General features: G+C 44.9%; 1 protein-coding gene across 3 annotated transcripts in view; it reads right to left on the bottom strand.

The window, feature by feature from the left end:
* LOC140387385 (CTD small phosphatase-like protein 2) overlaps window positions 1-27,754 on the bottom strand; it is a 106,202-nt gene that overhangs the window by 45,313 nt on the left and 33,135 nt on the right. For 2 of the 3 annotated variants that reach the window (XM_072470401.1, XM_072470404.1), the window contains exons 2-4: window positions 5,187-5,291; window positions 3,114-3,320; window positions 1,390-1,531 (exon numbers count right to left, since the gene is read on the bottom strand). In XM_072470401.1, coding sequence (XP_072326502.1) covers window positions 1,390-1,531; window positions 3,114-3,296 — 325 coding nt within the window. In that variant the 5' untranslated portion in view covers window positions 3,297-3,320; window positions 5,187-5,291. The remainder of the gene's footprint in view (window positions 1-1,389; window positions 1,532-3,113; window positions 3,321-5,186; window positions 5,292-27,754) is intronic. The other variant, XM_072470402.1, reaches the window with a different exon arrangement.

Raw genomic sequence — 27,754 nt, 5'->3', positions numbered from 1 at the left:
TCTGTGCCCCCTGAAAACTTTGTTTTGCTGCTCCTCCAATATAACAACATGTTATATGCTGAATACAGGGTTAAAGGCAGGATTCTTGGAAGTGTGCAGGAACAGAGGTATCTTGGGGTCCGCGTTCATAGATCCCTCAAAGTTGCTACACAGGTTGATAGGGTTAAGAAGGCGTATGGTGTGTTGGCTTTCATTAACAGGGGGATTGAATTTAAGAGCCACGAGGTTTTGCTGCATCTTTATAAAACCCTAGTTAGACCACACTTGGAATATTGTGTCCAGTTCTGGTCGCCTTATTATAGGAAGGATGTGGATGCTTTGGAAAGGGTAGAGAGGAGATTTACCAGGATGCTGCCTGGACTGGAGGGCATGTCTTATGAAGAAAGGTTGAGGGAGCTCGGGCTTTTCTCACTGGAGCGAAGAAGGCAGAGAGGTGACTTGATAGAGGTGTACAAGGTGATGAGAGGCATGGATAGAGTGGATAGCCAGAGACTTTTCCCCAGGGCGGAAATGGCTGTCACTAGGGGACATAATTTTAAGGTGATTGGAGGAAGGTATAAGAGGTAGGTTCTTTACACAGAGAGTGGTGTGTGTGTGGAATGCACTGCCAGCAGAGGTGGTGGAGTCAGGGTCATTAGGGACATTTAAGCGACTCATAGACAGGCACATGGACAGCAGTAAATTGAAGGGGTGTAGGTTAGGTTGATCTTAGATTAGGATAAATGGTCGGCACAACATCATGAGCTGAAGGGCCTGTACTGTGCTGTACTGTTCTATGTTTGTTGATGGTTAGATGCGGCACATTGGAATGTAAAGAAAAACATTCTCCTTTGGGGCCAAAAGACCGGTTTCTATGCTGTATATACTTCGGAATAACATGTAACTTTGCAAGTCATTCTTCTAAGAGATGTTTGGCGTGACATTCTAAAATATCACTGAAAAACTCAGAGAAGTTAGTTTGCCAAGATCTGGGAGAGGGAGAGCAGCTATAGACAGCAAGACACTGTGGTGCATCATGTAGGCATTCAAGTGAGAGCTCGCCCTCAGACTTAAGAAAACAAATTCATTGGGAGTTAAACCGAGGCTGGAATGGTCGCCTATGTTCTACTACCGGGAGAATCTCTGGGGGAAAATCCACACTGCAAAAGACAGATTTAAAGTTTCCAGGCCAAGAAAGAAAAAGAACAGGAGCTAAGAATCATCTTCGCCTTGTTCCTACAAAGATGGTATTTAGTCCATACTGTTTTTAGTCGTTTGTTAACAGTAAAAGTCTTTTAAAACTTGATGTCATCCTTTAGCTATTAACTTTCAAAAAGAAATTTGAACTTCTGATTATTAGGCTCTACGGAGATCGTAGCTCAACGAAAGAGAGAAATTGTCTCCACTAACCTCCATTCACCTGACTTTTCCGCCTTACTCTGGAGATTGGTTTGTTGGGTTTTGAGCCGGTATGAGGTGTTGATGTGATCATGTTATCATCTAGGTCACAGTCAAGTCTACATTTTTTTTTCGGAGGATTCTCTGTTTCTGCCTGTGGGTTAGACATGAAAATGATCTTCAATTTACTCCATTTCTAGCATCTCCTGCAACTCATTCAAAAACACATTTCTAACATGAGTAAACCCAGAGCAACAACAAAAACATGGTCACACACGGTATTTAAATCACTCCAATTTCCAAAATTCTAACAATTCATTCTATTTGATCTAAATTACAGGTGACAGTTACAAAGGTGGTAATCTGAAAATTAATCAAAATTTTAAATTATTCTCCACCCCACCATTGGAGCAAGATGTTGTCTTTAAAGATATTTTCTGGATATCCAGGTCACTTCCAGCAGAATGGCTGCATGCAGGCCACTGAGACTGGCATGTCTTTGAGTATAGTTCAAGTTTACCTTTCTCAGAATTTCCCTCTCCTATTGGAAGAGAAAGATGAGCCAGAAGTCTAGGTTTTCTGCAAGAGCAGAGTTGAATATAACAGGACTCACAATCACTAATCAATATGCTTCCATTCTATGTTGCAGTTTATATAAGTTTCTGTTGCACTTAAAGTTGTTAGACACACACTGAAATGAACAGCACTAACATGCATGATACAAATAGCATTTCATATTATTTTTTTAATTATAAATTTAGAGTGCCCAATTCATTTTTTCCAATTAAGGGGCAATTTAGTGTGGCCAATCCACCTAACCTGCACATCTTGGGTTGTGGGGGCGAAACCCATGCAAACATGGGGAGAATGTGCAAACTCCTCACGAACAGTGGCCCAGAGCCAGAATCGAACCTGGTACCTTGGTGCCGAGACATCAGTGTCAACCATTGCACCACCGTGCTGCCCTGCATTTCATAATATTAACCACGAATTAATACTTTCATCTAAATAATGCAATAAAGCATTTGTTATGAAATCTCATAAAAAAGCAGAGGCACTTATTTTAAACAGAGTATATAAGCAAGTCAATATCAAAGATGGCAACGGTAACGATTTCACTGTTTTGAGCCAAATATTTCCTCTCAAAGTTAATCTTTGTCTCGTGCCAACCTATGACAATTCTCCAAACAAATCCCCAGCTAATACCCCTGGATGTGTGCGTTCTTCCTTTGAGATTCGGGTTCAAACCCACTTCAAGAGATTAAATTTTGCTCTGTATTCTGGCCATAAACATTTTATAGAAAATAAACAACTCCAACCAGGTTACTTTTGGATAAGAATCTACAGTTCAAAACATCAATTAATTTGCAATATCACTGAAAAGTCTATTGATAAAAACACAATCACAGACATTTCCTCAGATGTCAGTAAAAGCATTTTTGATTGCCTCCAATTTATTTAATCTCCAAAGAGAGGTGAATAACCAAGGTAAAAACAGTCATGAACAGAAGAGTAAGCAACATGGTGAAGCAAAGGCAATTGAACACTAGCATATCACAAGCTATATTTATCTTATTATCGTTGCAAATCTTTTCTTTGTCCAAGCTCTTACTTATATTCCAGCTGTCTACAGAGCTCCAGTTTGAAGTGGAGATAACTTTAAATTATCAGTGTGTTTATAAAACATTAGGATTATGACATTCAGAACCAGTCCCGCATTTACTTGATCATCATACCTTTTCTGCAGTTCCTCGGATAAGTCTTTTAATGGATGAGAGCAAACCGGTTTCTTTCTTCTGTGGTTTTGCCCCCATAACAGGTATCGAATCGTCTGCGTCAGAGCGCTTCCGCTTCTTTTCAGGTCGTGATGCATGGCCAGGGTTTGTCTGCTGAGAAGCCTTTCGCATTCTCAGCCTCATTCTCAAAAGGTGTCACATGAACAACTGCAGGAATAGGGAAATATATATATATATATATAAATATATATATATATATATAAAAACTAAATTAGTTGTCAATGAATATGAAGGGACAAAAAAGTAAGCAGCAAATTAACCCATGTGAAAATCAGCATTGAACCTGTAACAGTGAAAGTAAGGCCTGGTGAATTGGACCGGAAAAATCATTCTTGCTCCCCACATTAAACTCACATGTGCAGGAAGGTAACTCGCCTGACATTCTTGAACATAAAGATACTGTTCATTTTTTAAATTTGTTTTTGCTGCATTGATGTTAAACAAAATTACTAGCTTTTAACATCTTTGTTTCTTTGACTACAGCAACTACTACAACGCTTTCAAGTTATGAGATACCAGGATCAGATTTTCTTATAATGAGACAGATGGTCAAATTGTTGAAGCTGGTTAAGACATTAAAACATGCACCACTGTAATATTTATGGCAATTATTTAAACCAGGGGTTAACACCACATCACTAATGAATGCTGTCTAACAAAACAGTCACACCCCTTCATTTTCTGGTTAGCAACATTAGCCGTAAATCAAGAACAGAAAATAGAAGTATAAATGGTCTTGATGCAGAGATTCACCTATATATGAATACGGTCACTTCCAAAATCCATACACCTTTCCCTAATAAAATGGTGTGATTCAACTCCATTAGCAAAATAGCTTATTTTAGATTTACAAAACAGACACGCAAAAATAGTGTTCAAATTAACTACAATATTCAAAGACAAATTTATAAGGATGCAAAATATAAAAGTAATAGGTTTTAAATACCAGACCTGCTGAGAATTAAGTGCCTGAAAAATTACAGAATATGAAATAAGTTGCGATGGGGAGAACTTAAGTGGTAGCAGAGACACATTAGGAAACAATAGCCTGGTGAGTACAGCAGCCAGATTGCATATTATCAAGACCACGTGCCTAATGTTGGCTCGTTTACAACTTTGTGGTTTTTTTGCACATTATAGAGTACTCCTTACAAGTGGAGTACTTTATAATGTTCAACTTGTCAAATACTTACCACCCCATTGCAAAATGTGTTTCAATAAATGCCCAGTTTTTTTGAGACCATGAATCATTACTCGCTAAAGGTTCCTTTCTCCCCTTTGCCATGATTGTACCATCTGCAGCCAACCCATTGTTGAGCCACAGCTAATTTAAAGGAAGACCTGGAAGATGGAAGGGGAAGTTGCTTTTTTGTAATGGGTTGTTATTATTATTGGTGAAGATTTTCTCTCCCTCCACCCTGAACAAAAGCATCAAGCGCAGCTTTGATTCATAGCAATGCTTCCTTTGCTTAACTTGCCAGTGTTTCAATCCAACTTCCTAAGAGCACTTAGCACATTCTCACTGCCCACACAAATCAAGCAAGAAGAAACTGTACCAATTACAAGTTATGGTGAGTTCTGCTGTAAATTCAACCCATTAGTAACTGAATAGACAACGGTGTCAAATTCCTTCCACTTAGGACAAGTGGACATGTTTGTCCTATAAGCCTCGTGTGGAACATAGACATCAGCAGAAACTAGTTGAGCCAAACAAACTTTGAAATGATATAATTCCATGTATATCAGTACAAATTTGAACTCAATGCCAGTGGGGGTAAAAGACAATGCTAAAAATGGGCCAGTTTAGTGATTAAAACTGTTTTAAACTAAATTAGAAAAACATAGACCAACGGCATTTTTATTTCTTACCATGCTGTGTTAATTTGGTGAAATTATATAATAGACAACAGAAAAATTAGGTAGGACTACTTCTGCAAATACATTTCTTCAGCTGTTGTAACTTTGCTCCTTCAGAGTCATTCACATAAGTCAAAGGCCAGAGATTTTACTTACAATCTAAGCAAATACTGCAGGACAGGATTGTTGCTTATTTTGACATTGGGAATGAGCAGATGAACAGCACAGTACGGAAACAAGTCAAGTCATGTGGTGCAAAACCTAGAAACGGAAAGAATTAGAATAGAGTGAAGACTTCAGAGTGCAATGAGTCACATGAGAAATTGCAATTGATCTTTGCAATGTTTTAGTGCACACCTACTCAAATTTTTCTAATGACTATCATTATCACAAAATTATAGATTCAATTTTAGTTATGTTTTAAGCTACATTAACAAGGGCAATCAGCAAAAACATGATTTGTATGGTCCATGCAACAGATTAACAACATATCATTGTTCTGCACCAAAAACACAAGTTATAGTTTTCCATCTCTTCTATATGGGGAACCTGCAACATATACTGACATTCCTCCCAACCCTACTCGGAACTTCTAAATGTCTGCATCAACTTCTAAAGGCAAGCAGTGCTTTCATTTAAGGAAACATTATTTCAAATAGTATACAACAAACATGTTACAAAATTTACCAAATGCAGAGACCAGTATAAAATCAACACCAGAGGTAATTAGAATGAATTCAAAGGAAAATTATGGCGAAACATTACAACAAATAAAAAGCAAAATTTCCAATAAAGATGTCTCACTGTATTATGACAAAGACAGCAACAACCAGGAAACAAACAGGCTGATGAAATAGCCAGTTCAAACTGAAATTATACAATGGCAGCCAAAAATTCCAAGGCCATTCTAGAAACCAGAGGTGTGTGAGGTGACCTGATAAAAGTCTTTTTTGATGGTGAAAGGGTAGATGCCACCAACAAATCCAATGGGGAATCGAGAAGAAGTTACTTCGCCCAGATTATGATTAGCATGCTGGACTCGCTACCACAAGAAGATTGAAATGACTAGCAGAGTCACATTTTAGAGGAAACTCAATAAACAAATGGGGGAGAAAGCGACAGAAGGAAATATTGATGGATCGGCTGAAGAAGGGTAGGAGGAGGAGGTCTGTGTGAAGCATTAACATTGGCATGGAATTGCTGGGCTGAATGGCTTGTTTCTGTGCTGTAAATATGTACCGAATATGGTTATTACCAGGTATCCAAGTAAGATATCAGTAATTGCGGCATTCACATTCTCCCATTCGAAAGAAAAATCTCTGCACTCAACTCCATCCCCACTGTTCTTGCTGAGCTGCTGCTCTATGGCTACACTGAATGTATAAATCTTTTCCCTCTTTTTATGACCATGGCACCAAGCACACCCATGTCCACCACCATCATCAAATGCATTTTTCCAAAAAGAACCACTGGATAATTCATTCAACACGCTCAACCACCTTTAATCCCTTTGCCAGCCCAGTTAATTAACCATTGACATACAATCTGCTTAAAAGCTAATTTTGAAGGACATTATCAGGAACATTGTTTTACTATGACTGAAGTTTCAATTCTGTCTACATGGAATTCTTTCAACATAGAATCCATTAATCCAACTGCAACCTGTGAGCTCCTGTGATGTGCTCCACGAAGCTCCCGACTGCTATCCTTACGCTTGCATGTAAATCACATGGTAGCAGCTTTGGGCTTCAACTTTTTAAAGATGGTCAAATTCCAACAAGGTGTTAACCGAAGAATGTGGAGCAAAATAATGACGGGAGTGGGAAATTTTCTTTAATGCATTAAAATATGCAACCCAACAATTGATTGTGACATGTGTATCAAGCCCCAGCTCCAAATGGTTGGGCATCCCCGGTCTCTCAAAGTATGGATCTTCACCCCAAGTCCTTAAATGTTAGGCTCAGATTATGCATATTGAGTGAACCTGTCGACTCTTGACACAGAAGTACACACACTCAGTTTGTGGTGGTCCAGTATGCATGTTCAGTACTTGCAGATTTCCCGAAGTCATAGCAACATTTCAAATTCCTGTACATCTGATTGAGTGGACTCCTCAGTTATTCGGTGTGTTGGGCCAATGTGCACTTTTCACAGAAACAAGAGCATAATCGTGCAATACATTCCTCACAACACCAGAAATCCTGTGTAATGAAAACAGAATTTGTCTGATTCAGTTACTGCGCAACAGTGGCTCTTGTTTAAATATAGGGTATTACAAAAATGAACCCCCTTTTGTCAGTTAGATTTATTTATCCGATTCCTTATGGCCAAACACAAACAAAGCTAAACCTGCTTTAGCTTTTCCTGAAAGCATTGTAGGTCACACTCGAGACTCAGACTGCCATTGCTTGGCAAAAACAGATGGTTTGATGATTCAGAAGCTACATAGATGGAGACCTAGCTATTAGATCACTCAACTTGTTGTGGCGAATCAAACCAAACACTCTATGTGACCTTCTGGGGTCTTTGTTTTAACTAATGCATGGGATGAAAACATGATAGGGTAGAATAGCGATTCTTCGTATGTCATCTGATGCCCACCCAGTTCTGTGCACATGCATATTGAATGTCCCAGCTAAGATCACCAATGTGAAATCCACAGTAACAATGAACTCGGTAGCGCAAAGGAAATGTTCTACCATATGGCAAGTGACTGACATGTTTCGAAGATTGTTCTACATCAAAAGTTAGCTCAGAAGAATCATAAAAACTGTAATTAACAGCAACTTAATTTTTGCATTGAGTAATATTTCTTTACTTATTTAGGTTTTTCTACTGGTTAAGAGGCTGGGCCACTGAATCAGTACACATTCAACCACCGATGGATCACATGGTGGAACATGGATTTTTAAATCCATTTTTACGGGACGTGGGCTTCGCTAGCTAAGCCAGCGCTTGTTGTCGATCCCCAATTGCCTTCAAGAAAGTGGTGCTGCCTTCTTGAATCGCTGCTGTCCATGTGGTGCAGGTACACCCACAGTGCTGATAGGGAGGGAGTTCCAGGACCAAAAGAGAAAATGCTGGAAAACCTCATCAGGTCTGGCAGCATCTGTAAGGAGAGAAAAGAGCTAACGTTTCGAGTCCAGATGACCCGTTGTCAAACCCGAGTTGGAAATTCCAGGAAGTGGGGAATCCCAGGATTTTGACCCAGCGACAGTGAAGGAACGGCAATATATTTCCAAGTCAGGATGGTGAGTGACTTGGAGGGGAACCTCCAGCTGGTGGGGTTCACAGGTAACTGCTGTCTGTTCTTGTCCATTTCGATGGCAGTGGTCATGGGTTTGGAAGGTGCTGCCCAAGGAACTCTGATGAGTTCTTGCAGTGCATCCTATCAATGATACACATGGCTACCACTGTGAATCAGTGGTAGTGGAGGGAATTAATGTTTCTGGAAGGGGTGCCAATCAAGCGGGCTGCTTTGTCCTGGATAGTGTCAAAATTCCAGAGTGTTGTTGGAGCTGTACTCATCCAGGCAATTGGGGAGTATTCCATCATGCTCCTGCCTTGTAGGTCGTGGACAGTCTTTGAGAAGTCAGGAGAAGAGTTATTCACAGCAGGATTCCTAGCCTCTGACCTGCTCTTGTAGCCGCAGTACTTATATGGCTAATCCAGTTCAGTTTCTGGTCAATAGTAACCCTGTTGGAGGACTTCCGGGTGCGGCGATGACCAGCTGAGTCGCACGTTTCGGCAGCTCCCGGTGAAACGGACTTTTGGGCTCTTGATAGGAGCCCCAACGGCAATTTTGACGGCTAAAAACACTGTGCGGTAAACCAGAAGGGAATACCCCCTGGATACGGATGAAAAAAGGAGGAGAAAGTGGCCGGATTGCAGTGGATCCTTTAGAACAGCGGCAAGGAAGGCAAGCAAAAACCAAGATGGCGTCGGAAGGTGGCAGTTTAACATGGGGCCCTGAACAACAAGAGTTCTTGAAATGCTGTGTGGAAGAGCTCAAAAAGGAAATGAAGAAAGAGATGTTGGCCCCGATACTACAGGCGATCGAAGGGCTAAAGGAGGACAAAAGACCCAGGAGCGGGAGCTTCGGGTCGTGAAGGCAAAGGCAGCCGAGAATGAGGACGACATACAGGGCCTGGTGGTGAAGACGGAGATGCATGAGGCACATCAGAAACGATGTGTGGAAAGGTTGGAGGCACTGGAGAACAACGCAAGGAGGAACAACTTGAGGATTCTTGGTCTTTCTGAAGGTGCGGAGGGAGCGGACGCCGGGGCATATGTGAGCACGATGCTGCACTCGTTAATGGGAGCGGAGGCCCCGGCGGGTCCGTTGGAGGTGGAGGGAGCATACCGAGTGATGGCGCGAGGACCGAGAGCAGGAGAAATTCCCAGAGCAATAGTGGTGAGATTCCTCCGTTTTAAGGATAGAGAAATGGTCCTTAGATGGGCAAAGAAAACTCGGAGCAGTAAATGGGAGAACGCGGTGATCCGCGTTTATCAAGACTGGAGTGCGGAGGTGGCGAGAAGGAGGACGAGCTTTAATCGGGCCAAGGCGGTGCTTCATAAAAAGAAGATAAAATTTGGAATGCTGCAACCGGCAAGACAGTGGGTCACATATCGAGGGAGGCACCACTACTTTGAGACGGCGGATGAAACATGGACTTTTATTGTGGAAGAAAAACTGGAATGAGCGGGTTATTAAAAAGAACGTTTGAACAAAGTGGTGGGGCGAATGTGGGGGGGGCGAAGAGGGGGGTTAAAAAGGGGGGAAAGAGGAGTTTTATGTACTAATCCTGCGATGTGGTAACTTTTCTCTCTTCCACAGGTGGTGATGGGGGGGGAGGGAGGAGGGGAGGTGGAGGAGATGGGGCGTTGGCCATTGGGGGCGGGGCCGAGGGAGAAGCGCGGGCTTGGTTCCCGCGCTATGATAATCATGGCGGGAATAGAGAAGCAGGAAGGAGGGAGCGTCGCACGGTGCGAGCCGAGGTCACGGGGGGAAGCCGAGGTCGGCCAGAGTTTGCTGACTTCTGGGAGCAACATGGGGAGAGTAATTACGCTAGCGGGGGATCTAGCCGGGGGGGGGGGGGGGGGGGGGGGGGGGGATTACTGGGTTGCTGCTGCTGGGGAGAGGGGGGAGCTGGTATGGGAGGGGATGGGCGGGGGGGGCACAGCCTGGGGGAGGTACAGCTGCGTGGGAACCGGGTGAGGAGCTGGAGAAAGGGGATGGCTAATCGACAAGGAGGGGGGGGGTAGGAAGCCCCCCAACCCGGCTGATCACGTGGAACGTGAGGGCTGAACGGGCCAATAAAGAGGGCACGGGTACTCGCACACCTTAAGAAACTTAAGGCAGATGTGGTTATGTTACAGGAAACGCACCTGAAACTGACAGACCAGGTTAGGCTACGCAAAGGATGGGTGGGGCAGGTGTTCCATTCGGGGCTAGATGCGAAAAACAGGGGGGTGGCTATATTAGTGGGGAAGCGGGTAATGTTCGAGGCAAAGACTATAGTGGCGGATAACGGGGGCAGATACGTGATGGTGAGTGGCAAACTACAGGGGGAGACGGTGGTTTTGGTAAACGTATATGCCCCGAACTGGGATGATGCCAATTTTATGAGGCGGATGCTAGGACGCATTCCGGACCTAGAGATGGGAAAGCTGATAATGGGGGGAGATTTTAATACGGTGTTGGAACCAGGGCTGGATAGGTCGAAGTCCAGGACTGGAAGGAGGCCGGCAGCAGCCAAGGTACTTAAAGATTTTATGGAGCAGATGGGAGGTGTAGACCCGTGGAGATTTAGCAGACCTAGGAGTAAGGAGTTCTCGTTTTTCTCCTATGTCCATAAAGTCTACTCGCGAATAGACTTTTTTGTGCTGGGAAGGGCGTTGATCCCGAAGGTGAGGGGAACGGAGTATACGGCTATAGCCACTTCGGATCACGCTCCAGACTGGGTAGACTTGGAGATAGGGGAGGAAACAGGAGGGCGCCCACCCTGGAGAATGGACATGGGACTAATGGCAGATGAGGGGGTGTGTCTAAGGGTGAGGGGGTGCATTGAAAAGTACTTGGAACTCAATGATAATGGGGAGGTCCAGGTGGGAGTGGTCTGGGAGGCGCTGAAGGCGGTGGTTAGAGGGGAGCTGATATCAATAAGGGCACATAAAGGGAAGCAGGAGAGTAAGGAACGGGAGCGGTTGCTGCAAGAACTTTTGAGGGTGGACAGACAATATGCGGAAGCACCGGAGGAGGGACTGTACAGGGAAAGGCAAAGGCTACATGTAGAATTTGACTTGCTGACTACGGGCACTGCAGAGGCACAATGGAGGAAGGCACAGGGTGTACAGTACGAATATGGGGAGAAGGCGAGCAGGTTGCTGGCACACCAATTGAGGAAAAGGGGAGCAGTGAGGGAAATAGGGGGAGTGAGGGATGAGGAAGGAGAGATGGAGCGGGGAGCGGAGAGAGTGAATGGAGTGTTCAAGACATTTTATAAAAAATTATATGAAGCTCAACCCCCGGATGGGAGGGAGAGAATGATGGGCTTTTTGGATCGGCTGGAATTTCCCAAGGTGGAAGAGCAGGAAAGGGTGGGACTGGGAGCACAGATCGAGGTAGAAGAAGTGGTGAAAGGAATTAGGAGCATGCAGGCGGGAAAGGCCCCGGGACCGGATGGATTCCCAGTCGAATTCTATAGAAAATATGTGGACTTGCTCGCCCCGGTATTGACGAGGACCTTTAATGAGGCAAAGGAAAGGGGACAACTGCCCCCGACTATGTCTGAAGCAACGATATCGCTTCTCTTAAAGAAGGAAAAGGACCCGCATTAGACCTATTTCCCTCCTAAACGTAGATGCCAAGATCCTGGCCAAGGTAATGGCAATGAGAATAGAGGAATGTGTCCCGGGGGTGGTCCACGAGGACCAAACTGGGTTTGTGAAGGGGAGACAGCTGAACACGAATATACGGAGGCTGTTAGGGGTAATGATGATGCCCCCACCAGAGGGGGAAACGGAGATAGTAGTGGCGATGGATGCCGAGAAAGCATTTGATAGAGTGGAGTGGGATTATTTGTGGGAGGTGTTGAGGAGATTTGGTTTTGGAGAGGGGTATGTTAGATGGGTGCAGCTGTTGTATAGGGCCCCGATGGCGAGCGTGGTCACGAATGGACGGGGATCTGCATATTTTCGGCTCCATAGAGGGACAAGGCAGGGATGCCCTCTGTCCCCATTATTGTTTGCACTGGCGATTGAGCCCCTGGCGATAGCGTTGAGGGGTTCCAAGAAGTGGAGGGGAGTACTTAGGAGAAGAACACCGGGTATCTTTGTATGCGGACGATTTGCTACTATACGTGGCGGACCCGGCGGAGGGGATGCCAGAAATAATGCGGATACTTGGGGAGTTTGGGGATTTTTCAGGGTATAAATTGAACATGGGGAAAATTGAGTTGTTTGTGGTGCATCCAGGGGAGCAGAGTAGAGAAATAGAGGACCTACCGTTGAGGAAGGCAACAAGGGACTTTTGTTACCTGGGGATCCAGATAGCCAAGAATTGGGGCACATTGCATAGGTTAAATTTAACGTGGTTGGTGGAACAAATGGAGAAGGATTTCAAGAGATGGGATATGGTATCCCTGTCACTGGCATGGAGGGTGCAGGCGGTTAAGATGGTGGTCCTCCCGAGATTCCTCTTTGTGTTTCAGTGCCTCCCGGTGGTGATCACGAAGGCTTTTTTTAAAAGGATTGAAAAGAGCATCATGGGTTTTGTGTGGGCCGGGAAGACCCCGAGAGTGGGGAAGGGATTCTTACAGCGTAGCAGGGATAGGGGGGGGCTGGCACTACCGAGCCTAAGTGAGTATTATTGGGCCGCTAATATTTCAATGGTGAGTAAGTGGATGGGAGAGGAGGAGGGAGCGGCGTGGAAGAGATTAGAGAGGGCGTCCTGTAGGAGGACTAGCCTACAGGCTATGGTGACAGCCCCATTGCCGTTCTCACCGAGGAACTACACCACAAGCCCGGTGGTGGTGGCTACACTGAAGATTTGGGGACAGTGGAGACGGCATAGGGGAAAGACTGGAGCCTTGGGGGGGGGTCCCTGGTAAGAAACAACCATAGGTTTGCCCCGGGGGGAATGGATGGGGGATATGGAATGTGGCAAAGAGCAGGAATAACGCAACTGAAAGATCGGTTTGTGGATGGGAAGTTCGCGAGTCTGGGAGCGCTGACCGAGAAATATGGGTTGCCCCAAGGGAATGCATTCAGGTATATGCAACTGAGGGCTTTTGCGAGGCAACAGGTGAAGGAATTCCCGCAGCTCCCGACACAAGAGGTGCAGGACAGAGTGATCTCAAAGACATGGGTGGGGGATGGTAAGGTGTCAGATATATATAGGGAAATGAGGGACGAAGGGGAGACTATGGTAGATGAACTAAAAGGGAAATGGGAAGAAGAGCTGGGGGAGGAGATCGAGGAGGGGCTGTGGGCAGATGCCCTAAGCAGGGTAAACTCGTTGTCCTCGTGTGCCAGGCTAAGCCTGATTCAGTTTAAGGTATTACACAGGGCGCATATGACTGGAGCACGGCTCAGTAAATTTTTTGGGGTGGAGGATAGGTGTGCGAGGTGCTCGAAAAGCCCAGCGAATCATACCCATATGTTTTGGTCATGCCCGGCACTACAGGGGTTTTGGATGGGGGTGACAAAGGTGCTTTCAAAAGTAGTGGGGGTCCGGGTCGAACCAAGCTGGGGGTTGGCTATATTTGGGGTTGCACAAGAGCCGGGAGTGCAGGAGGCGAGAGAGGCCGATGTTTTGGCCTTTGCGTCCCTAGTAGCCCGGTGCAGGATATTGCTAATGTGGAAAGAAGCCAAGCCCCCGGGGGTGGAGACCTGGATAAATGACATGGCAGGGTTTATAAAGCTAGAGCGGATTAAGTTCGTTCTAAGGGGGTCGGCTCAAGGGTTCACCAGGCGGTGGCAACCGTTCGTCGAATACCTCGCAGAAAGATAGATGGAATGGAAAAAAGGCAGCAGCAGCCCAGGATGGTGGTGGTGGTGGGGGGGGGGGGGGAAGAAGAAGGAAAAAAAAATAGTAACCCTGTTGATAATGGGTGATCCATTGATGGTAATGTCACAAATGTCAAAGGGCGATGGTTTAATTTTCTCATATTGGAGATGGTCATTGTCTGACATTTGTATAGCAAGAATGTTACTTGCAGACTTGTCAGCCCAAGCCTGGATATTGTACAGATCTTGCTGCATTTGCATGTGGATTGCTTTAGTGTCTATGAGTCACTGTGAATGGAGCTGAACATTGTGCAATCATCAGCGAACATCTCCACATTTGATCTTATGTTGTAAGGAAGGTCATTGATGAAGCAGCTGAAGATGATTGGGCCTGGGACACTCCGTTGTCCTAGGTATACTCCAGTGGGCAGGAATATAGCAGCAGAGTTAAACCCAAAGGTTTGCTGCATTTGCCCAGACGCTCGGCAAAAGGCATAGAGGCTGCAAGGTCCAGATACAAGGAGACAATCTGGCACACAAAGACAAAACTGTGAGGTGGAGGTGAAAACCATATATAACTGCTAAAAATCAGTTACCTCGCAGATATGGAGATAATGGTTCCAGACACCAACACTTCTTGGCCAGGTGGGTGGCAGGTGAGTAACAGATAATATTTAAATCTTCAGTACAAAGAGAGACCTAATTTTGAACCAATATTCCCCACCCCACAGCTGCCGTGATCATAAGACTTTCTGAAATCCTACGAATTCTTGAAATTGAATTCACTGATTATGGCTCAGCTGGAGAGTTGAGTCCAATTCTGGGCAGCACATTTTTGGAATAATGCCAAAGCCATAGAAAGGACGAAGAGTAGATTTACCAGGGATGAGGAACTTCAGTTATGTGAAAATAACAATCTTTATTAGTATCACAAGTAGGCTTACATTGCAATGAAGCTACCATGAAAAGCCCCTAGCCACCACACTCCGGCGCCCGGTGGGTACACAGAGGGAGAATTCAGAATGTCTCATTTACCTATTAAGCACGACTTTCGGGACTTTGTGGGAGCAAACCGGAGCACCCGGAGGAGACCCACGCAGACACTGGGAGAACATGCAGACTCTGATCAGACAGTGACCCAAGCTGGAAATTGAACCCCGGACCCTGGCGCTGTGAAGCAACAATGCTAACCACTGTGCTGCTGTGCCGCCCAACTGTGCTACTCTGCCGCCCGACTAGAGTAGCAGGAATTATCCTCCTTATAACAGAGAAGAGTAAAAGGAGATTTAATCTAGTGTTCAGGACTATGAAGCGTTTCAATAAAGTAAATAAGGATTCAATGGCAGAAGGGTCAGTAACCAAATAACACAGATTCAAATAATTGGCAAAAGAACCAGAGATTCAAAGAGAATATTCTTTTTAATACAGCGACTTACAATCTGCAACGTGCGGCCTGAAAGGGCGACTGAAGCAGATTCAAAAGTAACTTTCAAAAAGGAATTGAATAAACACTGGCAATGGGAACATCTGCAGTGAAATAGAGAAAGGTAATTAGGTAGCTCTTTCAAAGAGCTGGCACAAACACGAGAGGCTGAATGGTCTGCCACTGTGTTATAATCATCCTACAGATTTTGTTATTTGTACCGAAATTCAACATTCAAACAAAAATCTTCGGATCAACTGACATAAACGGGAACTCGCAGCTAAAGCACGTGATGTGTTGAAGTGATGCAACATACTCTGATCTCTCCCAGCTTTTGGTGCACAATGTACAAGATATATACCAGCTAAACTAGAAGATCTCAAAAGCTGAAAAAAGGTCATGGATGCCTGGAGGGGGCAGGCTAAAAGAATCAACATCTCAGGTGGTAGGTAAACTGTGAGCTTTGTGCAAGTGCTTCACGTGGATATAGATAGTATATTCTGATGCCAAGCGCCTGGTAAAAAATAAAAACAGACCTGTTTAAATGGGCTGAGCAACTGTGGTATTTTTGGTGTTTGGGACAAGATTCATCATGCCGAGTGAGACGGGCACATTTTACTTCAGACAAAAGGAGCTGGAATTGTTATTGTGTGAAGCAAGTCATCAAAGTAGACCCTATTTGCAGCACAGTAGCATAGTGGTTAGCACTGTTGCTTCACAGCGCCAGGGTCCCAGGTTCGATTCCCGGCTTGGGCCACTGTGCAGAGTCTGCACGTTCTCCCCGTGTCTGCGTGGGTTTCCTCCGGGTGCTTCGGTTTCCTCCCGTAAGTCCCAAAAGACGTGCAGTTAGGTGAATTGGACATTCTGAATTCTCCCTCTGTGTACCCGAACAGGTGCCATAGTGTGGTGACTAGGGGATTTTCACAGTAACTTCATTGCAGTGTTAATGTAAGCCTACTTGTGACAATAAAGATTATTTGAAGCACTGAATGCTGACAGACACACAGTTTCACTGCAATGAAATTCTCAAGATATATATATATATATATATATATATATATATCACACTTGTACATACAAATATCACCTACTGGGTTTTAAAAAATGTTTTTCTTGGCGGGTAGGTGTTATTAACAAAGCTAACATTACTGCCTGTGCCAGTTTGCTCTGACAATTTGAGTTTACCATTTTGAGTGACTAGAATCACAGGTAGCCAGGCGATTGGGGTGGGAACTTCCCTTTCCTGAAGAGCATTAGAAATCCGCCTCACAACCCGCAAATTACTAGATGTATTGAATTTAATTTCGTAATATGTCATGGTGGGATTTGAACTTACAACCTGTGGCTTGTGGCCATTTTCCTCGTGCTAGCCACTAAATTGCTGTACTCTGTGAAGCCAAGTTGAGAACTCGTACTTCCTCTCAATCTTAGCTGAGATAGAAATGATCAGCATAGCCACATTGCACACTATCAATTTTAGCCCAAGGTTTAGCGACTAAATTTAAAGATTAAAAAAATGAAACACAATCTGCATGCTATTAACCACTGAATCTACTGACGGTCAAGTTGGATAGATTTTTGATAGACAAGGGTCAAGGGTCATGGGGGCAGACAGGAATGTGCAGTTGAGGTCACAATCAGATTAACCATTATTTTATTTAATGGCAGGGCAGGTTCGATGGGCCAAATGGTTTACTTCTGTTACCAAGTCCTACATTAACCAATGAGAAAAGAAGAAATTTGATGTAAACTCATTCTGAACACCCAAGTCAGTCCACATTTACATAGCAAGAAGTCTTACAAAACCAGGTTAGAGTCCAACAGGTTTGTTTGGAATCACTAGCTTTCAGAGTGCACGCAGCTCCTTCATCAGAGGAGTTCCTGATGAAGGAGCTGTGCTCTGAAATCTAGTGATTCCAAACACACCTGTTGGACTTTTAACCTGGTGTTGTAAGACTTCTTACTGTGCCCATCCCAGGCCAACACCGGCATCTCCACATCATGGTTACCAGACACATTTACCCAAGAAATGTAAAAATGTAACACTTAATAACTGGTGTTTATAGCTTTGTTCATTTACAGGCAGATTTTTCATAGACAGTATGGAATTAAACAGGGCAAAATTTTGTTAGTTTGTTGACTGATTCAGCACTGTAGAGACTATAGTCAATACAAAGCATTACATCATAGAAACCACTTGACAGTTTGATGCCAGTGTGTTTTTGTTAGTGTATTCCTAGTATATTCCCAGAGATGCCCTTGTGTCAATATCCTATTATGACTTGTACAGTTTGGATTAAGTATTCAACCTGCATGCCAGCATCACTTCTATAATAAAAGTGAGAGAGAAGTGTAACCATAAAATAAGTTGAATGCTAAATTTATAAATGTTATTGCTTCTGCAGAGCTTTTGAGGAATAAAAATGTGCTACACTCACAGGAGTTGTGTCACTTTCCAAAAATGCCATGCCCACTAAAAACACTGCAGATAGCTCGGCGGCACTGAGGACAGTGTTGGAAGAAACTGCAATCCAGAGGATTAAGATCAGTTGCTCTTAAGGCTCATATCGGACAGCTGAAGTAAAACGGATATGGCAAAAAACTTTTTTTTCTCTTTCATTAATCAATCATATTTTACTAGCTGTGGAGCTACAGTGCCACCACGTTATGCCAACACATCTGGTCTGTCTCTCTTGGTGCCTTGACATCAGAGCCAATTACAGATGGCGTAGGTTGGAAGATCTGTGACAACATGGATGTGTTTTTGATTGCACTGACGTCACTCACTACAAATGCACAGGCAGGAATTAAGTAGCCTGAAACAGTATCATGCACTTCCAAGTACTCCACAATCTCATCCTTAATAACGGACTCTAAAATCTGACCAATGACCAAAGTCAGGCTAACCGGCCTATAATTTCCTGTCTTCTGCTTCCCTCCCTTCTTAAGCAGGAGTGTTACATTAGCCATTTTCCAGTCTTCTGCGACCCTTCCTGACTCCAGTGATCCTAAAAGATCACCACCAATGCCTCCACAATCTTCTCAGCTGTCTCCTTCAGAACCCTTCCCCAGAACCTTCACTTAGTGATGGCCACTATACTCACCTCTGCCCCCTGACTCTCTTGAAGTTTTGGTATCCCACTGGTGTCTTCCACCATGAAGACTGATGCAAAGTAACTATTCAGTTCCTCTGCCATTTGTTCCCCATTACTACTTCTCCAGTCTCATTTTCCAGTGGTCCAATGTCCATCCTTGCCTCTCTCTTACCTTTTACATATCGAAAAAAACTTTGTAACCATCTGTATTACAGTCATATTTCATCTTCTCCCCCTTATTGCTTTTTAAGTTGTCCTCTGCTTGCTTTTAAAGGCTTCCCAATCCTCTGGCTTCCCACTAATCCTGACCACATTACATCTTTTTTCTGTTACTTTTATGCTGTCCCCGACTTCCCTCGTCAGCCATGGTTGCCTCGCCCTCCCCTTGGCATGTTTCCTCCTCCTTGGGATGAATTTCTGTTGTGCCTCCCGAATAACCCCACCAAACCTCCTGCCATTGCTGTTCCATCGTCTTCCCTGCTAGCCCCCTTCTAGCACCACAGTGGTTAGCACTGCTATCTCACAACTCCAGGGACCTGGGTTCAATTCTGGCCTTGGATGACTGTCTGGTCTCCCCGTGTCTGGGTGGGTTTCCTCTAGGTGCTCCGGTTTCCTCCCACAGTCCAAAGATGTGGTTAGGTGGATTGGCCATGCTAAATTGCCCCCTAAGTGTCCAGAAAAAGGTTAGGTAGGGTTACTGGGTTAGGGTGGAATTGTGGGATTAGCTCTTTCCAAGGGCCTATGCAGACCCGATGGGCCAAATGGCCTCCTTCTACACTGTAGAGATTCTATGAACTCTGGCCAGCTCCTCTCTCATGTCTTAGTTATCATTACTCAATTGTCATACCTTGCATCTGATTCCAGCTTCTCCCACTCAAACTGCAGGGTAAATCTATCATATTGTGGTCATTGCCCTCCCAAAGGTTCCTTCACCGTAAGTTCCCAAATCAAGTCTGCCTCATTACACATCACCAAATCCAAAATTGCCTGTTCCCTCGTGGGCTCTACCACAAGCTGCTCCAAAAAACCATCTCGTAGGCATTCCTTTTCATGAGATCTGTTACCAACCTGATATCCCCAGTCCATCTGCATATTGAAGCCCATAATATTGACTTTCTTTTGTGCCTTTTCTATCTCTCGATTTATTTTCTGCCCCACATCCTGACTACTGCTAGGGGGCCTGTACATAACTCCCATTGGGTCTTTTTTCCTTTTCAATTCCTCAAGTCTACCCACACAAGATTCTACACCTTTCACCTCTATAGGTACATGAAGAGGAAAAGATTGGTGAAAGCAAATGTGGGTCCTTTACAGTCACAAACCGGGGAATTTACAATGGGGGGACAAATAAATGGCTGAGCAACTAAATATATACTTTGGTTCTGTTTTCACAAATGAAGGTACAAATAAGATAACGGAAGTATAGGGGAATACAAGGTTGAGGGAGGGAGGAACTGAAAGAGATTAATATTAGTAGAGAAATGGTGTTGGGGGAAATTGATGGGATTGAAGGCTGATAAATCCCCAGAGCCTGATTATCTATTTCCCAGGGTACTTAACTGGCTCTAGAAATAGTGAATGAATAGGTGGTCATCTTCTAAGATTCTGTAGACTCTGGAACTGTTCCTATGGATTAGAAGGTAGCCAATGTAACTCCACTATTTAAAAAGAGAGGTAGAGAGAAAACAGGGAATTATAGACCAGTAAGCCCTAAATCAGTAGTCAGGAGAATTCTAGAATCCATTGTCAATGATTTTACAGCAGAGCACTTAAAAAACAGTGGCAGGATCAGACAGAGTCAGCATGGATTTATGAAGGGAAAAATCACACTCAACAAATCTACTGGAATTCTTTGAGGACGTAACTCGTTGAGTTGATGAGGGGAACCTCATTTGGATTTTGAGAAGGCTTTTGACAAAGTGCCACATAAGAGATTAGTGTGTAAAAGTATAATGCAAAGGGTTAGGGATAGTATATTGAGATGGATAGAAAACTGGTTGGCAGACAGGAAATAAAGAGTAGGAATTCACTGGTCTTTTTCCCAAATGGCAGGCGGTGACTAGTGGGGTACCATAGGAATCGGTGCTAAGACCTCAGCTATTCACAATATATATTAATGATTTAGATGAGGGAACAAAATGTAAAATCTCCAAGTTTGCAGATGACACAAAGTTGGGTAGGAGGGTGAGCTGTGAGGAGGATGCAGATATCCTTCAGTATAATTTGGACAGGCTGAGTGAGTGGGCAAATAAATGGCACATGGAGTATAATGTGGATAAATGCGAGGCGATCCACTTTGGTAGCAAAAACAGGGAGTCAAACTATTAACGAAATAACCATAAATTAGGAGAGGGGAATGTGCAACAAGACCTGGGTGTCCTTGTACACCAGTCGCTGAAAGTAAACATGCAGGTGCAGCAGGCAGAAAATAAAATAAATGGTATGTTGGCCCTCATAGCAAGAGGATTAAAGTACAGTAGTGATGTCTTGCTGCAATTATATAGGGCCTTGGTGAGGCCACACCAGGAATATCTGAGGAAGGATATTCTTGCTGTAGAAGAAGTGCAACAAAGGTTTATCAGTCTGATTCCTGGGATGGCAGGACTGACATATGAGGAGAGATTGAGTCGGTTAGGATTGTATTCCCTGGAGTAAAAAATGGGGGGAGGGAGGGAGAATTAAGAGCAGCACAGTGGTTAGCACAGCTGTCTAACAGCACCAGAACCTAGGTTCAATTCCGGCCTTGGGTGACGACTGTCTGTGTGGAGTTTGCACTTTCTCCCCATGTCTGCGTGGGTTTCCTCTGGGTGCTCCGGTTTTTTTCCCACAGTCCAACGATGTGCAGGTTAGGTAGATTGCCCATGCTAAATTGTCCTTAATGTCCAATGGTTAGGTGGGGTTATGGGGATAGAGTGGAGGAATGCGCCTAGGTATGGTGTCCTGTCAGAGGGTTGGTGCAGACAAGATGGGCCAAAGGCCCCCCTTCTGCACTGCAGGAATTCTAATTCTATCACATAGACACCTATAGAATTCTAACAAGACTGAACAAGGTAGATGCAAGAAGGATGTTCCCGGTGGTGGGGATTGTACAGATTGCACAGTCTGAGGATACGAGTCGTCCATTCAGGACAGAGACAAGGAGAAATTCCGTCACCCAGAGAGTGGCGAGCCTGTGGAATTGGTTATCACAGGAAGTAGTTGAAGCCAAAGCATTGTATGTTTTCAAGGAGCAGTTAGAAATAGCATTTGGGGCAAAAGAGATCAAAGGATATTGGGCAAGGGGGGGGGATTAGACTATTTAATTGGATGAGCAGCCACGATCACAGTGAATGGAGGAGCAGGCTCGGGGCACAATGGCCTACAGCCACTCTGACTTTCTATGTTTTGGGAGGAGCACCCTGAGGAAACCTACGCAAACACGGGGTGAACGTGCAGACTCCGCACAGACAGTGACCCAAGCCGGGAATCGCACCTGGGACCCTGGAGCTGTGAAGTAACAATGCTAACCACTGTGCTACCGTGCTGCCAACTTAATTATTTCCCAATTTTGTGGAACAAAAACAAAGAAGAACTTGGAGCAGGGGAGGGCAGGAAGAAGTAATAACACTCAAGAACTATTAATCCACACTGGATCAGTGATTAAAAGAGTACTTTATGACTATGGGTGACAAATTGTAGTTTTGTACCCAACAATTAAATATAACAAACTTGATTTTTTGGATTACCAATCTTAATGGCCCAATTCTTCACTGGGCATTCCCCCTTCTCTGGTGATGGTGTGGGATTGGACAAACAATCCTGAGTGCGTTCAAGAATTATGCTGACAACCAATTCAAAATTATCAGTCAGACTCACAAGATAGATTGGTATTTTTCAAAGGGAATTGGACTTAAAGTGAAAGATAAAAAAAGAATTTAACCTGTTTAGGCACCTGGTTATCAACAGACATGCAGGCATTAATAGACTGGGTATGCTCCACTATTCACTGAAAATATCCACTCAATGCAAGTGCTGTCAAAAAGGTTAATCATGTGTAGCAACTGGTTTTATGAAAGTTATTTGATTACCATCTGGACACATAGATTGAATACTCGTCTACATTTTTATGTGGTTTCTGAAAGTGATGCTCAACAGAGACCTGCAGCCTCAGTGTCACTCACTCCTATTCATCTAACCAACTTCTGAAAGGAGTGGAAAAAACTGCGAGAGGGGCCCAGCTAATCATGCTCATATGTTCTGGTCTTGCCTGAAGTTGGAGAAATTTTGGGTGTCATTTTTAGCACCATGTCAGGGAGCCTACACGTAGATTTGGAGTGTGGTCCCCATGACGCCATATTCGGGATGTCAGGCGCACTGGAGTTACAGATGGGTGCGGATGTTTAGCCTTTGCCTCGTTGATCGCTCACAGATGGTGCTGTTGGGATGGAGGTCAGCTTCCCTTCCCCCCCCGCCCCCCCCCCCCGGTGTGGCTAGAGAATCTAATTGAGTTCCTATACTTGGAGAAGGTGAAATTTGCTCTGAGAGGGGCTCCACAAGAGATGGAGATTGTTTATTTTACACTTTGGGGATCTGATCATAGTAAAGGGGTTGGGATGGGCAGGGGTTTGTGTTTATTCTTTGTAAAAATGTTCAAATATTGGAACATTTAAAAAAACATTTTTGTTAAGAGTGGAAAAAGTCAAGTCAGCTCCAACAATCTCAGTTCATCAAATGAACAGTATCAACCTCAATGGGAGGGGCAAATCGACAAAGCCGGTGACTGGATAAGAAAAGCTCCAGGACTTTTCTCCACAATTACCTCTGACCATCAATCAAATGTCAGAACATCAAAGGTGTCCATGACTTATCTGAACCTCAACTAATTAATTGACAATATTCATATGCTGCAAATGATCATGTGGCATGACGGAAAGACAATAGAAACAGGCTTGTTTTTCCTATCTCCACTCTCAGCACTCAAGAATAGTTGGAGGTATTAGAAGATAGATTGTTTAATTTAAATTGCTGTAAGTTGATGGTAACAGGAGCAGCCTATTCCTACCACCAAAACCACACGATCAGTCTTTAGCATAATTAAATTTAGCATAACGTGGAGTTATATTTGAAACAATCTGCAATTTATGCTATTTAACCTTCAAGGAGTACCTTCAGAGTATATTAACAAACTTCAAATGAGGTAGAGCAACTCATATATTTGATACTGTCCAACTTAACTCTTTAAAAGCACCTCTGTGAATGGTTCTTTTAAGATTAGTACACAGAGTTAGAACATAGAACATAGAACAATACAGCGCAGTACAGGCCCTTCGGCCCACGATGTTGCACCGAAACAAAAGCCATCTAACCTACACTATGCCATTATCATCCATATGTTTATCCAATAAACTTTTAAATGCCCTCAATGTTGGCGAGTTCACTACTGATGCAAGTTATGATTAGACAAGTTTACTGAATACTATGGTAGATCTGTTGGGTACATTATTAGTGGAATACAAATTGTGCAAAGGCATCTTGGATTATAGTAGTGACATCCAGAGGTCAGAATTTTTTTTAGTTCATCTTTGCGAGTTTTGCTTGCGAATATTTAACTAGGAGATTAAGTTGGGAAGTCAATGGCAGGGCAATCTCTTTTTAAAAAAATATATATATTTTATTCAAGTTTTTTGGCCAAACATAATACGTAGTGTTTCTTTTACACAACAATAAAGCAATATAAATAACCGTGGCCAGTTTTAAACAAATAAATAAGTAATATATAAACAAAAACAAAAAGCAAAACTAAATGGCAACTGCCTTGTCCAAAATAAATACTCTCCAAAAATACAATCCAACAATCCAATATACAATTACATATACCAAATACCTATACATATACAATAACATCCCTGAGAGTCCGTCCGATCCCCCCCCCCCCCCCTCCCCCCCGGGTTGCTGCTGTTGTCTACTTCTTTTCCATTCCCTCTATCTTTCTGTGAGGTAGTCGACGAACGGTTGCCACCGCCTGGTGAACCCGAGCCGAACCCCTTAACACGAATTTAATAAACCCTGCCATATCGTTTATCCAGGTCTCCACACCCGGGGGTTTGGCTTCCTTCCACATTAACAATATCCTGCGCCGGGCTACAAGGGACGCAAAGGCCAACACGTCAGCCTCTCTCGCTTCCTGCACTCCCGGCTCTTCTGCAACCCCAAATATAGCCAACCCCCAGCTTGGTTCGACCCGGACCTCCACCACCTTCGAAAGCACCTTTGCCACCCCCACCCAGAACCCCTGTAGTGCAGGGCATGACCAGAACATGTGGGTGTGATTCGCTGGGCCTCTCGAGCATCTCGCACACCTATCCTCTACCCCCAAAAATTTACTAAGCTGTGCTCCAGTCATATGCGCCCTGTGTAGCACCTTAAATTGTATCAGGCTTAGCCTGGCACACGAGGATGATGAGTTTACCCTACGTAGGGCATCAGCCCACAGCCCCTCCTCAATCTCCTCCCCCAGTTCTTCTTCCCATTTCCCTTTCAGCTCATCTACCATGATCTCCCCCTCGTCCCTCATCTCCCTGTATATGTCCGCCACCTTACCGTCCCCCACCCATGTCTCTGAGATCACTCTATCCTGCACTTCCTGCGTCGGGAGCTGCGGGAATTCCCTCACCTGTTGCCTCGCAAAAGCCCTCAATTGCATATACCGAAATGCATTCCCTTGAGGCAACCCATATTTCTCCGTCAGCGCTCCCAGACTCGCAAACATCCCATCTACAAATAGATCTCTTAGTTGTACTACCCCAGCTCTTTGCCATGCTCCAAATCCCCCATCCATTCTCCCTGGAACGAACCTATGATTGTTTCTTATCGGGGACCGCACCGAAGCTCCCGTCCCTCCCCCATGCCGTCTCCACTGCCGACTAATTTTCAATGTAGCCACCACCACCGGGCTTGTGGTGTATTTCTTTGGCGAGAACGGCAACGGCACCGTCACCATTGCTTTCAGGCTAGTCCCCCTGCAGGACGCCCTCTCCAATCTCTTCCACGCCGCTCCCTCCCCTTCTCCCATCCACTTACACACCATTGAAACATTGGCGGCCCAGTAGTACTCACTTAGGCTCGGTAATGCCAGCCCCCCCCCTGTCCCTACTACGCTGCAAGAATCCCCGCCTCACTCTCGGGGTCTTCCCAGCCCACACAAAACTCATAATGCTCTTCTCAATTCTTTTGAAAAAAGCCTTCGTGATCACCACCGGGAGGCACTGGAACACAAAAAGGAATCTCGGGAGGACCACCATTTTAACCTCCTGCACCCTACCTGCCAATGACAGGGACACCATGTCCCATCTCTTGAAATCCTCCTCCATCTGTTCCACCAACCGTGTTAAATTAAGCCGATGTAATGTACCCCAATTCTTGGCTATCTGGATCCCCAGGTACCGGAAGTCCCTTGTTACCTTCCTCAACGGTAAATCCTCTATCTCTCTGCTCTGCTCCCCCGGATGCACCACAAATAACTCACTTTTCCCCATGTTCAGTTTATACCCTGAAAAATCCCTTAACATCCGCATTATCTCTGGCATCCCCTCCGCCGGGTCCGCCACATATAGCAACAAATCATCCGCATACAGAGATACCCGGTGTTCTTCTCCCCCCCTAAGTACTCCCCTCCACTTCCTGGAACCCCTCAGTGCTATGGCCAGGGGTTCAATCGCCAATGCAAACAATAACGGGGACAGAGGACATCCCTGCCTCGTCCCTCTATGGAGCCGAAAATAGTCAGACCCCCGTCCATTCATGATCACGCTCGCCATCAGGGCCCTATACAGCAACTGTACCCACCTGATATACCCGTCCCCAAAGCCAAATCTCCTCAACACCTCCCACAAATAATCCCACTCCACTCTATCAAATGCTTTCTCGGCATCCATCGCCACCACTATCTCCGCTTCCCCCTCTGGTGGGGGCATCATCATTACCCCTAGCAGCCTCCGTATATTTGTATTTAGCTGTCTCCCATTCACAAACCCAGTTTGGTCCTCATGGACCACCCCCGGGACACAATCCTCTATCCTCATTGCCATTACCTTGGCCAGAATCTTAGCATCCACATTCAGGAGGGAAATGGGCCTGTATGATCCGAATTGCAGCGGGTCTTTTTCCTTCTTTAGGAGGAGCGATATCGTTGCCTCTGACATAGTCGGGGGCAGCTGCCCCCTTTCCCTCGCCTCATTAAAGGTTCTCATCAGTAGCGGGGCCAGCAAGTCCAAATATTTCTTATAGAATTCAACTGGGAATCCGTCTGGTCCCGGGGCCTTCCCTGCCTGCATGCTCCCAATCCCTTTCACTACTTCCTCCGTCTCAATCTGTGCTCCCAGCCCCACTCTCTCCTGCTCCTCCACCTTAGGAAATTCCAGCTGATCCAGAAAGCACATCATTCTCTCCTTCCCGTCCGGGGGCTGCACTTCATATAATCTTTCATAAAATGCCTTGAACACTCCATTCACTCTCTCCGCTCCCCGCTCCATCTCTCCCTCCTCATCTCTCACCCCCCCTATCTCCCTCGCTGCTCCCCTTTTCCTCAGTTGGTGGGCCAACAACCTACTCGCCTTCTCCCCATATTCGTACTGTACACCCTGTGCCTTCCTCCATTGTGCCTCTGCATTACCCGTAGTCAACAAGTCAAATTCTACATGTAGCCTTTGCCTTTCCCTGTACAGTCCCTCCTCCGGTGCCTCCGCGTATTGTCTGTCCACCCTCAAGTTCTTTCAACAACCGCTCCCTTTCCCTACCCTCCTGCTTTCCTTTATGTGCCCTAATAGATATCAGCTCCCCTCTAACCACTGCCTTCAGTGCCTCCCAGACCACTCCCACCTGTACCTCCCCATTATCATTAAGTTCCAAGTACCTTTCAATACACCCCCTCACCCTTAAACACCCCCCTCATCTGCCAATAATCCCATGTCCATTCTCCAGGGTGGAAGCTGTTGTTTTTCTTCCCCTATCTCCAGGTCCACCCAGTGTGGAGCATGATCCGAGATGGCTATAGCCGTGTACTCCGTCCCCGTCACCTTTGGGATCAGTGCCCTTCCCAAAACAAAGAAATCTATTCGTGAAAATACTTTGTGTACATAGGAGAAAAACGAAAACTCCTTACTCCTAGGTCTACTAAATCTCCAAGGATCTACTCCTCCCATCTGCTCCATAAAATCCTT

This window comes from Scyliorhinus torazame, chromosome 12, assembly GCF_047496885.1.
Source record: "Scyliorhinus torazame isolate Kashiwa2021f chromosome 12, sScyTor2.1, whole genome shotgun sequence".
Classification (NCBI taxonomy): Eukaryota; Metazoa; Chordata; class Chondrichthyes; order Carcharhiniformes; family Scyliorhinidae; genus Scyliorhinus; species Scyliorhinus torazame.
Note: the sequence above shows the minus strand (reverse complement) of the source record. Positions and strands in the feature narration are given on the sequence as shown.